The sequence below is a fragment of the Nerophis ophidion genome, linkage group LG01, assembly GCF_033978795.1.
Source record: "Nerophis ophidion isolate RoL-2023_Sa linkage group LG01, RoL_Noph_v1.0, whole genome shotgun sequence".
NCBI lineage: Eukaryota > Metazoa > Chordata > Actinopteri > Syngnathiformes > Syngnathidae > Nerophis > Nerophis ophidion.
The window spans coordinates 24,103,710-24,117,165 of record NC_084611.1 but is presented as its reverse complement, the minus strand read 5'-3'; the positions used below and the strand labels follow the sequence as shown (position 1 = coordinate 24,117,165).

General features: G+C 40.1%; 1 protein-coding gene across 1 annotated transcript in view; it reads right to left on the bottom strand.

Moving 5' to 3' along the window:
* The window catches only part of loxhd1b (lipoxygenase homology PLAT domains 1b), a 78,328-nt gene extending 66,280 nt beyond the window's left edge, over positions 1-12,048 (bottom strand). Inside the window, 7 exon segments of the mRNA XM_061899202.1 lie at positions 832-955; positions 4,092-4,240; positions 4,684-4,782; positions 4,858-5,042; positions 5,107-5,187; positions 5,406-5,520; positions 10,896-12,048. Of these exon segments, the coding sequence (XP_061755186.1) occupies positions 832-955; positions 4,092-4,240; positions 4,684-4,782; positions 4,858-5,042; positions 5,107-5,187; positions 5,406-5,520; positions 10,896-11,583 (1,441 nt within the window). The 5' untranslated portion in view covers positions 11,584-12,048.
* Between the last annotated feature and the right edge of the window lie 1,408 nt (positions 12,049-13,456).

Here is a 13,456-nt window from a genome sequence, read left to right as displayed (position 1 = left end):
TACTCTGAAAAGTCCGGTACATAAATAAAAAACGAAAACAGATTTTGTGATGCTAAAAAATATTGATGTAATCATAGTAGTATTGACTAGATACGCAATTGTACTTGGTATAATTACAGTGGATGTTAGGTATCGATCCACCAATGGCGTTTGTTTATATTGTAGCGTCCCGAAGAGTTGGTGCTGCATGGAATTCTGGGAATTTGTTCTGTAATGTTTATATTGTGTTGCGGTGCAAATATTCTCCCGAAATGTGTTTGTCATTATTGTTTAGTATGATTTTGCAATATCGCACATGTTTATGACAGTGTTGGCCCCATGACTATTATTATGGCTGTTGACTAAGTATGATTCATTCATTCACATGCGATTAGTGCTTTCAATGTTAAGTTGATCTTGTTAATGGTCAATGATTGGACATGATGAAATCTTGTCTTAATATTGTCAAATGTAGACAAATTTTAATACGTCCATTATCATGACTCCAGTGTGCTGAGGTGTGTAGTGAAGCGAGGCATGTATAGCAATCACTCGACCTACATGGTTGATACTTGATTTGTAGTGATTGGGGGTTAAAGGAGTAGTGATTTAGAAGCAGTTAAAACACTGCTGACTGCGGACAGACATTAAAGCCGACGTGACGACGACGAGTGGGGGACCAATACTTCCGGTACTTTTTAGAGGCGGTATAGTACCGAATATGATTCATTCCGGTGTACCGTACAACCCTAGTAGAAAGTAAACATTTTTGGTGAACTAAAACAAAACAACAACAAAACTGAGTACATTTGATCACATTCACAGATGTAATTTGTATCAATTCTTTCTTACCCGTCGGTTGGCTCCCTCCCACCAAAATGTCTCTCTGTATCTTGCCATCGTCCTCATCAATGGCAAACCACCGATTGATTGGAAATTCATACACTACTTTGTTTCCCAGATCGTCCACAGTCACCTTGACACAAAAAAAAATAAAAAATGAGAGAGCGCTTCTATGGCACAACCTCCGCGAGGCAGCATTTTCTTGCTTGGAACAACCCTGGCAAAGAAACAGAAGCTCAGAACATCCCTTGTGAACATCCTATTGACATCTAATTTTAGGTTGCTGTTCAATATGTCGGTCCTTTTTGCATAATTTGCAGTTCCCTGACAATAAGCTTGATAAACATGTTTGAGCCTATATATTTGATCAAATATTTCCTCTGTTGAAACCTGCCGATGCTTGGTGGTTGGTGGTCACTCCTGTTTGAAGCCTGCCTACAGTTTGCAGTTGGTGTCGTTTTTGGTTTCCATCCATCCATCCATTTTCTACCACTTGTCCCTTTCGGGGTCGCGGGGGGTGCTGGAGCCTAATTCTGCTGCATTTGGGCGGAAGGCGGTGTACACCCTAGACAAGTCGCCACCTCATCACAGGGCCTATTTAGTGTTGCCAAGCAACTTATCCCCACACTGCAAAAACTGGAATCTAAGTAAGATTAAATATCAAAAATAAGGGTGATATTTGCTTATTTTCTGTCTGATAAGATAACTCTTCTCACTAAGCAGATTTTATGTTAGTGTTCCACTTGTTTTAAGGGTTTTGGTCCTAAATAATCTCAGTACATACTTGCCAACCCTCCCGGATTTTCCGGGAGACTCCCGAAATTCAGCGCCTCTCCTGAAAATCTCCCGAAATTCAGCCGGAGTTGGCGGCCACGCCCCCTCCAGCTGTCCCTGAGTGGGGACAGCCTTTTTTCACGTCCGCTTTTTCACAATATAAACAGCTTGCCTGCCCAATCACGTCACAACATCTACGGATTTTAATTAAAAAAAACTGCACACACAAGGACACGAAGCAGAAGAACGAGGAAGTTACAGCCATGGCGACGCCGTCGACGAGCAAAATGAAGAAATACGCTTGTAAGTTCCAAAACGATTGGAAACAAGAATTTCATTTTATCCAGGAGAGTTCGAAGGGGAAGGGGTATGTTGCCTGTAAATTTTGTAGAACAGACTTCTCCATTGAACACTGTGGCCGAATGGATATACTCAGGGGAGCACAAAGCGTCCGCAGCGCAGCATCGTTTACAACCCAGTATTATAGACCACCTCACAAAATGGAGACCCGATGGTGTAACTTATACTGAGACAAAGATGGCTATGCTAATAGCTGGAAGCAACATCCTGTTGTCCTTTGCGGATGTTTACAACAAATCCGTAAAGTATATGTTCCCGGATTAGGAGATCGCTCGCCAATACGCAAATGGCAGAACAAAGGTTACTCAAAGAGTGAAAGGTAAGTGTTGTTTTTTTTTTTTTTGTAACCAGTGAGCACAGTACAGTTAGTAGAACAACTGTGTTTTCATTACTGTGTATTTGATAGGTGCCTTTGCCCCGGACTTGGACAAGGATGTGATCAAACTTTGCCAAAACCAACCAAAATAAATGTGTCTATATATATATATATATATATATATATATATATATATATATATATATATATATATATATATATATATATATTTGGTCTCACGATGTCAAAATGTGAACAGCATGATGAAGGCGACTGTTTAAATACTTACTCATACTTTAATTCTAATTGAAGCAGGACATGTATTAGGTGATTCATCGGTCGCACAGCTAATGACAGCTCTAATAATTTAATTGGCCTGCTCCTAGTCAGAGAACAGCAAGTTGCGCAAAAAGTACTAAAATGTTAAACAGTTAGACATGTATAGGTTTGAGTGCTTTTTAGGTTCATCCTTAAAGAAGAATATCTCAAACTTTTTGAGAGTAGTACACATGTTCTTCATTTATTTAAAATGCTAAAAGCACTCAAGGTGAGTCATTGCTGTAATGCATTGCTGTAAGTCAACGCTGCAATCGTCTTCAAATATACGTCGATGAGTCTGAAACTAATCCCTTAATGAGTAAGGGTTTCCCTTTACAAGTTGGCTAGGATGACATCATTTACGAACCAATTGTGTGCACGCATGCGTGTACATGAATGCTCTAGCTGAAATGAGCTCATCTCACCGTACAGTATAAGTGACTCAGATGAGGGGGCTCAGGAAACACGAGAATCACATATATTACTGTAAGTACCTCTAAAGGTAGACTGAAGTACATTAGAAAAATTCTTAAACACTTTTTTGGAGGATAAATTGATTGACTTAATGAGTGTTTACAGGATTTTTTTAATCCACTGAATTATATACACACACACACACACACACACACACACACACACACACACACACACACACACACACACACACACACACACACACACATTTATATATATATATATATATATACATACATATATATATATATATACAGTATATATATATATATACATATATATATGATTATAATTACATATACATATATACAAATACATACATATACTGTATATGCATATATACACATACAAACATTTATATACTGTATTTAAATACATACACAAAAATATATATATATACATACGTACATACATCTACATTTATACATACATATATTCATCGACATATATACAATATATGTATACACATATACACACATACAATACATGTATACACACACTTATAAATATATATATATATATATACATATATATGATATATTATATATATGTATTTATACACACATCTCTCTCTCTCTCTCTCTCTCTCTCTCTCTCTCTCTCTCTCTCTCTCTATATATATATATATCTCCATCCATCCATTTTTTCTCGCTTGTCCTTCTCGGGTTGCGGGGGTTGCTGGAGCCAATCTTGGCTGCATTCGGCACCTCGTCGCAGGGCCAACACAGAGACAGACAACATTCACACTCACATTCACACACTAGGGCCAATTTAGTGTTGCCAATCAACCTATCCCCAGGTGCATGTCTTTGGAGGTGGGAGGAAGCCGGAGTACCCGGAGGGAACCCACACAGTCACGGGGAGAACATGCAAACTCCACATGGAAAGGCCCCGGGTGGGGCTCAGACTCAGGACCTCTATATTGTGAGGCACATGCACTAACCCCTCTTCCACCGTGCTGCCATATACTGTGTGTGTGTGTGTGTGTGTGTGTATATATATATATATATATATATATAAAAGCTACCTTTTCAACAAACCATCCTGCGGAAGAGCCTTTGTTGTTATGGCCGATAGTGATCTTCCTGACTTTGCCAAGGTTTGGGGCTTCAATGGTGAATTTGTCCTCTGTGCCTTTTTCAAAGTTATTTTTGTCTGTGTTCAGTAGCCTCTCACCTGAAAGAAAATGAAAAATTGTGATAACCATTGAAATTAAAATTGGACCTACTGTAATTAATTGTATTGAGGGGATTGGTGACAAACTTAATATTTGTATACAATAAGAAGGAGATTCATATGGCCCCATTTGTCGCGGTTTACCTGACACATGAAACGTCACAAAAGTCTACTTTATAACACTTGACACTGAGTGTGTAACAAGATATATCAACTTGACACCTCAGTAGTAATTGCTAAACACATTCTTTTATTTGTTTTTATCATTAATCATTGAGTGAACACAGTCAAAATAACTAAACATTGGTAGCATTGAGTATTGGTATTAATTATACTGTATCGGTTCTAATGTGAAAGTTAAACTTCCTTCATAGTACATGACCAAAACAATTAAATATTCATTCAATACAAAAAAAAAAAACTTTCACCAAGTAATTTCTTACCTGTATCACCAAACTCTCCAAATATATTTATAAAGACGTCCGCATCGGTTCCGCTACCTTTTATATCAGCAGTGAAGACACTGACCATATACTTATTGTCTGTAAAAGTAAGTGCACATGTTAGTTCTTCATTTTAGTGAGTAAAGTACTGATACTGTTGTGAGTGTTTCGTACATTTGGGCATCTCCGTGGCATCCAAGGTGCCCAGCAGGTCTCTAACAAAAAGGTTGTCCCCTTCCACTTTACTGAGCCAGTTGTTACAAGCAAAGTAGTACCTCAGGTGAGGCCTGATTACGTCAGTCACTACCACCCGGTCCAAGAACCAGCTGGGGTTCAGACCTGTGTTGTCATGCTCAATCCTGGAGTGACACAAGATATTAATATTGTCATTCTCGAAAAAATACACGTCCGGTCTTCACTTACCGAATCTTCTTTAAAGGTCCCACATTGTGGGTTCTTATTCTGAACACATCAGTTTTGGCCCTCTCAAATGCAGTGCGGCTCCTGGAACAGATGAGAAGGTTAGCGTACGACAACGGAAAAAAAGCACGCTAAGCAAAAACCTATACGTACCTTTTCTCTGTGCTGTAAGTGGAGAATGACGGATACAGGTTAGTTTCAGTGGAAAATATTCAATACCTGAGTCAGAATTGGTCATAGTTAAAGTGAAATATGTATCCTTATTAGACATCATTCAGCAATTATCCAGGACAGGAACTCACTTGCTTGCCAAATGGACTTTGGGAGTGATACCAAATTCTCCAAAGAGTGTGACAAACACGTTTGCATCGGTGCCCGCTCCCCTCTCGTCCCCAGTGATGGTCACCACCTCATACACTGACAAGTTGAACAGATCAAATGTGTGTATTTCAAGATACATTTCTGTCTTTTTTTTCCACCTCCGATAATACACGTATTGAACTTAAATGTACAGTCCTGGTCAAAAGTTTACATACATTTGTGAAGAACATAATTTGTACAACTCTTGTTTTTTGTGATAGAATAATTGGAGCACAATCAATTTTTGTTTCATCTGACATCATATGGACAAAGATAAGACCTTCTGGAAGAAAACTCTGTCGTCAGATGAAACAAAAATGTAGCTGTTTGGCCACAATACCCAGCAATATGTTTGGAGGAGAAAAGGTGAGGCATTTAATCCCAGGAACACCATACCTACCGTCCAGCATGGTGGTGGTAGTATTATGCTCTGGGCCTGTTTTGCTGCCAATGGAACTGGTGCTTTACAGAGGGTGAATGGGACAAAGAAAAAGGAGGATTACCTCCAAATTCTTCAGGACAACCTAAAATCATCAGCCCAAAGGTTGGGTCTTGCAACAGGACAATGACAAACACGTCAAAAGTGGTAAAGGAATGACTAAATCAGGCTAGAATTAAGGTTTTAGAATGGCCTTCCCAAAGTCCTGACTTAAACGTGTGGACAACGCTCATACTTGCCAACTCTCACGGATTTTCCTGGAGACTCCCAAATTTCAGCGCCTCTCTCGAAAACCTTCGGGGACAAATTTTCTCCCGAAAATCTCCCGAAATTAAGGCGGAGCTGGAGGCCACGCCCCCTCCAGCTCCATGCGGACCTGAGTGAGGACAGCCTGTTTTCACTTCCGCTTTCCCACAATATAAACAGTGTGTCTGCCCAATGACGTTATAACTGTAGAATGATCGAGGGCGAGTTCTTGGTTTCTTATGTGGGTTTATTGTTAGGCAGTTTCATTAACGTCCTCCCAGCGCGGTAACAACACACAACAACAGCAGTCACGTTTTCGTCTACCGTAAAGCAGTTTGTCTGCCCTAAACAGCAATGTTGTGGCACTCTTAAACAGGACAATACTGCCATCTACTGTACATGTATATGTGACGATAACATCTACGGCTTTTAGAGAGTGCAGTGAACAACTGCTCACACAACAAGGAGACGAAGCAGAAGAACGAGGAAGATACAGCCGTGGCGAGGCCGACGACAAGTAAGATGTGAAGTGAAGTGTGAAGTGAATTATATTTATTTAGCGCTTTTCTCTAGTGACTCAAAGCGCTTTACATAGTGAAACCCAATATCTAAGTTACATTTTTTTAAACCAGTGTGGGTGGCACTGGGAGCAGGTGGGTAAAGTGTCTTGCCCAAGGACACAACGGCAGTGACTAGGATGGCGGAAGCGGGAATCGAACCTGCGACCCTCAAGTTGCTGACACGGCCGCTCTACCAACCGAGCTATACCATAAAGATGAAGAAATAAGCTTGTAACTTTCAAGCCGCAGCTGCGATTGGACCTGGATAGCCTCGGGGAAGAAGTAGTGGACTACCAAGTGCTTGGCAGTGAAGATCTTCCTCAGAAAGCAAAGAGGGTGTCAAACTGTTCTCATTTGCTTTAATTTTGCTGAAGCCATTTTTAAAAAAAAAATATGTTCTGTCCCGCCACTCAGGCAAATCATATTTGTTGATGTAGATCAGGGGTCGGGAACTGTTTTACCTGAGAGAGCAATGAAAGCCAAATATTTTAAAATGTATTTCCGTGAAAGCCATATAATATTTTTTAACGCTGAATACAACTAAATGCGTGGATTTTAGAGTATAATAAGTGTCTTATTCTTTTTAATAACATGGTTATTCTGAAGCTAACCAATAATAAATAAAATACTTCTTACCATTAATTCGACTTTTTAAAAAGCTGCGGTAGAAAACGGATGGATGGATTAAAATGCATGAGAATATTAAATTTTTTTAACGTTATTTTTAACACTGTGATTACCAGCGGAATTACGCATTACTTAGAGCGTTAAGCAATGTAAGCTAAGATGTATCTGGGAGCCAGATGCAGTCATCAAAACAGCCACATCTGGCTCGAGCACCATAGGTTCCCTAACCCTGAAGTAGATACTCATATGATTTCAATGGTTCATTGTTCCACTTTTTATCTGAGTTCTTAGAGTGAGTATCCTGTGTTAAAAACTGGTTGTCCTCAAAATTCCTCCAGATGAACTCAAACAAAACAGAAACTGATAATGGCCCCAGAAAAAAAAGATCCCCCTGATCAATAACTTCCTTGGTGTTCTGGGTGCATCTGTTAAAAGCAGCCTCAGAAACCTTGGGTTGTGTTTGACTTGTCAACGTCTTTGGAGAGTCACTGTCGTCAACTGACCAAAAACTCTTTTTATCATCTCAGAAATATTTCTGAAGTGAGAAATTTGTGGTCAAAACTGGATCTCAAAATGATCATTCACACACTCATTTCGTCTCGTGTTGACGATTGCAATTCTCTTTTCACCCTTTTCAACAAGTCAACGCTAAAGAGACTTCAGACTGTACAAAATGCGGCTGACAGATTTTAGACCGGTGCACCCAGAACACCCCCGTTTTATCCAGTCTTCATTGGCATCCAGATACATTCCGCAGTAAGGTTAAGATTTTAGTCCTGACATCCGGTGTGTTGCATGGTGGGGCCCCTCGGTACATCACTGACTTGCTATGCCCCTACTCCTTAGGGCGCAGCATCCGGTCTTCAGGCCAGGGTCTTCTAAATATCCCAAAAACTTGTTTAAAACCCGTGGAGACCTGGCATTCCAGGCTTTATCTCCAAGACTCTGGAACAATTTGCACCAGTCCCTCCGTGATTTTGACTGTGTTGAAACTTTTAATAAACATTTGAAAACTTCCCTTTCTATTAAAGCTTTTAGATAATGCACCGTTTAACTATCATTTTTAATCAACTTTGTATCCTTTTTATGATGTTGCTCCTGTTGTTTTGAATTTAATCGTTTTACTTCACCTATGTTTTATACAGCGCTTTGTGATTTTATTTGTGAAAAGCGCTTTATAAATAAAATGTACTTACTACTTACTTAAATCTGCTGTACGGATTTACATTACAAAAGAGAAGTGTGGGATATTTTTTGTTGTCTTTTTTGTATTTCACTATTAATACATGTACAAACCCTGTTTCCATATGAGTTGGGAAATTGTGTTAGATGTAAATATAAACGGAATATAATGATTTGCAAATCATTTTCAACCCGTATTCAGTTGAATATGCTACAAAGACAACATATTTGATGTTCAAACTGATAAACATTTTTTTTTGTGCAAATAATCATTAACTTTAGAATTGGATGCCAGCAACACCTGACAAAGAATTGGGAAAGGTGGCAATAAATACTGATAAAGTTGAGAAATGCTCATCAAACACTTATTTGGAACATCCTACAGGTGTGCAGGCTAATTAGTAACAGGTGGGTGCCATGATTGGGTATAAAAACAGCTTCCATGAAATGCTAAGTAGTTCACAAACAAGGATGGGGCGAGGGTCACCAATTTGTAAGCAAATTGTCGAACGGTTATAGAACAACATTTCTCAGCGAGCTATTGCAAGGAATTTAGGGGTTTTACCATCTACAGTCCGTAAAATCATCAAAAGGTTCAGAGAATCTGGAGAAAAATCACTGCACGTAAGCAATGATATTACGGACCTTTGATCCCTCATGTGGTACTGCATCAAAAATCGACATCAGTGTGTAAAGGATATCACCACATGGGCTCAGGAACACTTCATATAACCACTGTCAGTAACTATAGTTGGTTGCCACATCTGTAAGTGCAAGTTAAAGCTCCACTATGCAAAACAAAAAAAAACATTTATCAACAACACCAAGGAACGCCGCTGGCTTCTCTGGGCCCGAGATCATCTAAGATGGACTGATGCAAAGTGTAAAACTGTTCTTTGGTCTGAAGAGTCCACATTTCAAATTATATTTGGAAACTGTGGACGTGGTGTCCTCCGTAACAAAGAGGAAAATAACAATCCGAATTGTTATAGGCGCAAAGTTGAAAAGCCAGCATCTGTGATGGTATGGGGGTGTATTAGTGCCCAAGGCATGGGTAACTTACACATCTGTGAAGGCACCATTAATGCTGAATGGTCCACAGAGGTTTCGGAGCAACATATGTTGTCATCCAAGCAGCGTTATCATGGACGCCCCTGCTTATTTCAGCAAGACAATGCCAAGCCACGTGTTACAACAGCGTGGTTTTGTAGTAAAAGAGTGCGGGTACTTTCCTAGACCGCCTGCAGTCCAGACCTGTCTCCCATCGAAATTGTGTGGCGCATTATGAAGCGTAAAATACGACAGGGGAGAGCCCGGACTGTTGAACGACTAAAGCTCTACATAAAACAAGAATGGGAAAGAATTCCACTTTCAAAGCTTCAACAATTAGTTTCCTCAGTTCCCAAACGTTTATTGAGTGTTGTTAAAAGAAAAGGTTATGTAACACAGTGGTGAACATGCCCTTTCACAACTACTTTGGCACATGTTGCACCCATGAAATTCTAAGTTAATTATTATTTGAAAAAAAAAGTTTACGAGATTAAACATCAAATGTCTTGTCTTTGTAGTGCATTCTACTGATAATGGGTTGAAAAGGATTTGCAAATCATTGTATTCCGTTTATATTTACATCCAACACAATTTTCCAACTCATACGAGAACGGGGTTTGTATTTAATGTTTGCCGCAGAAGACAGAGGAGGAAATTGAGGGGATAAAAGTGGGTTAAGACAGAGAGAGAGACAACACCAACAAACAACAACAACAACAATAGAACTATATCAACAACTTTTGATATATACAAATATAATACCAAAAATTATAAGGAAAATCCATGCAACTACGAAATGGCACTCCTTCTCATCGTTGTTGTTAATCAATTTAGTTCCTGGGTCATAAATAATTGTCTACCAGTAGTCCATAGTGCATTCCTCCTGTGAAAGCATATTTTACACATATTTCACAGAACTGACGTACCAGCTAATTGGATAGTGTAAGCTTGGAGATCTCCGTCTCATGTGATGTATACAAAACTTGTCGGAAAGTACAAAACGTTCCCCACATTGCTGAATAACCTTACTGTCATGTCACTTTTACAGATCTAATACCACCACCAAAAATGTGGAAAATTTCCGGGAAATCGCTCGTCAATACGCAAATGGCAGAACAAAGGTTACTCAAATAGTGAAAGGTAAGTGTTGTTGTTATTTTTTAGTAACCAGCAAGCACAGAAAAAAAAACCTGCATGTTTTTACGCATTTGTCGGTGTTAACAGCACAGACTTGGTGGGAAAATTGTGGTCAAATGTCAGCTGTGTAAAAGGGTCTACAGATTCCTTTGAACTAATTTGGAATTAAATATTTTTTACAAAGGTTTTACCTTTCATTTTGTGGTACTCATCTTCATAGTTCTCCACCAACTCCTCCTGGTAATTTCGAAGCTCACTCTCGTAGATTTCCACATAATTCTCCACCTTCTTCTTTTTGCCTTTCGTCTTCTTGCCGTCTTCATCGCTGTTCCCCTTCTCTGACGCTCTCTTCTTGTCTTTCTTCTTCTTTTTCCCGTCCTCCTCATCCCCTGCTACCTCGTCCTCTTTTTTCTCGGAGTCCTTCTTGGATTTTTTGTGTTCATCTTTGGATTTTTTCCCCTTGGGGCCCATCTTGTCTTTTTCCAAAGTCCGACTTGTTGCTTTTTTAGTGGTGGCGATCACATCCGGAAGATTCCTCTCTCTTTCCTTACTGCTTGAGTCGCTGTTGTTGTCGTCATGGTCTGTGTTCTGGGAGACGTCGCTGAGGTCATCCCTGCTTACTTCTTTGTTTTTCTTCCTCTTATCCTTATCTTTGACTTGTCTTTTCTTGTTGCTGCTGCTCACATTGCTCCTATTTGTGTTAGAGCTGTAGCCTTCTTCATCACTGTCCTCCTTCTCCTTCCTACGTCCTCCGGCATACTCACTCACCTTCAAACTTCTCTTCTTGGGCTTCTGTTGCTGATCCTCAGAGTCCTCGTCATCCAGATCTTTGGTTTCCTTCTGCACACTCTGACTTTTTTTTGTTTTTTTAGCAGGCATCTTTAATTTATGTACTACCCTGAAACCGATTCCAGTGTGCTTCGTTGAAACTTGATTAAAGTGACCCGTGACCGGACAGGAGTGACCTACAGGTCTGCCTCCAGCTTTCTAGGCCTGCGTTGTAGACACGGGAAAGCCCTCTCTCACTATGACAACACATGCTCTGAGCTCATTAAACACATACCTGTCACCTGACTAGGGAAGGGGGTAAAAAACATGGGAAGGAGCACCCACCTCCAAAAAGGTATGGCAACTCCCTTAGTCACACGCTAATTTAACACCAATTACTTGTTTGTCACTTATTGTCTGGGCGGTAAGACCATTTAGGTGTTCAGTTTTTGCAGTAGTTAATTGGTTTTTCCTTTGTGTCTTGTGAGTTTTTGTTACCAACCCTTTTCTTTGCTACAGACCCAACCACTCCCTGAGTCAGGCCTAATGACCAAGGGGTGTTGCAAGTGTGCTTAATTAGCAGGCATATTCAATCACACCTCATACTTGCCAACCTTGAGACCTCCGATTTTGGGAGGTGGGGGTGGACGGCGTGGTCGGGGGTGGGGCGGAGGCATGGTTGGGGGGCGTGGTTAAGAGAGTGGCGTATAATTCACCAATACGAGTATTTAATCTATATTTCATATATATATATAAATATATATTTATGTATGAAATACTTGACTTTCAGTGAATTCTAGCTATATATATTTATTTTATTATATATATAAATAAAAGAAATAGTTGAATTTCCGACGGCACCCATCAAATACACAGTAATAAAAACACAGTTGATCTACTAACTGTACTGTGATTGCTGGTTACTAAAAAAAACAAAAAAACACTTACCTTTCACAATTTGAGTAACCTTTGTTCTGCCATTTGCGTATTGGCGAGCGATTTCCGAATCCGGGAACACCCTTCACGGATTTGTTGTAGACATCCGCAAATGAGAACGGGATGTTGCTTCCAGCTATCAGCATAGCCATCTTTGTCTCAGCATAAGATGCACCCTCGGGTCTCCATTTTGCCAGGTGGGTCATAATACTGGGTTGTGAACGATGCTGTGCTGCGGAAGCTTTGTGCTTCGCTGACTGACCGTTCATGACTGAGTATTTCCATTCGGCCGCTGTGTTCAATGGAAAAGTCTGTTTTACAAAATTTACAGGCAACACACCCCTTTCCCTTCGAACTCTCCTCGATAAACTGAAATTCCTGTTTCCAATCGTTCTGGAACTTGCAAGCGTATTTCTTCATTTTGCTCGTAAATGGTGTAATATATTGGGTTGGAGTCAATAATCAGGCGACGTGTTGAAGTTACGTCTCTTTACTGTGGGCTTCAGAACAGACTCCCTAATGCATGTTCCTTGACTGCACTTAAATGTAGAATATATTTACATTCTATTCTATGTACAGTAGATGGCAGTATTGTCCTGTTTAAGAGGGTCACAACATTGAGTCAGGTTTTAATGGAGCTGGAGGGGCCGTGTTCTCCATCTCCGCCTGAATTTCGTGAGATTTTCGGGAGAAAATTTGTCCCGGGAGGTTTTCAGGAGAGGCGCTGAATTTCGGGAGTCTCCTGGAAATTCCGGGAGGGTTGGCAAGTATGTCACACCTGTACAGGCAGGCAGGCTCTGGCTGATTACTCCTTGTGACCCAGGATCTATTATTCATGCTATGGATTCTTCTCCTCATTTGCAGTTCCTGTACAACCTTTCCCCTTCCTGCTGGCTCAGGTACCCACTCTGTTCTTGATATCGTATTTTACCTGTTGCAGTATTTTTCGCGGTGCAATCTTTTGTTTCCCTTTTTTTTATGCACCGCAGTTTTTTTGTAATTCACTTAAGTGTTGCTCGTTATCCCTGTCTTGAGCGATAAAGACCCT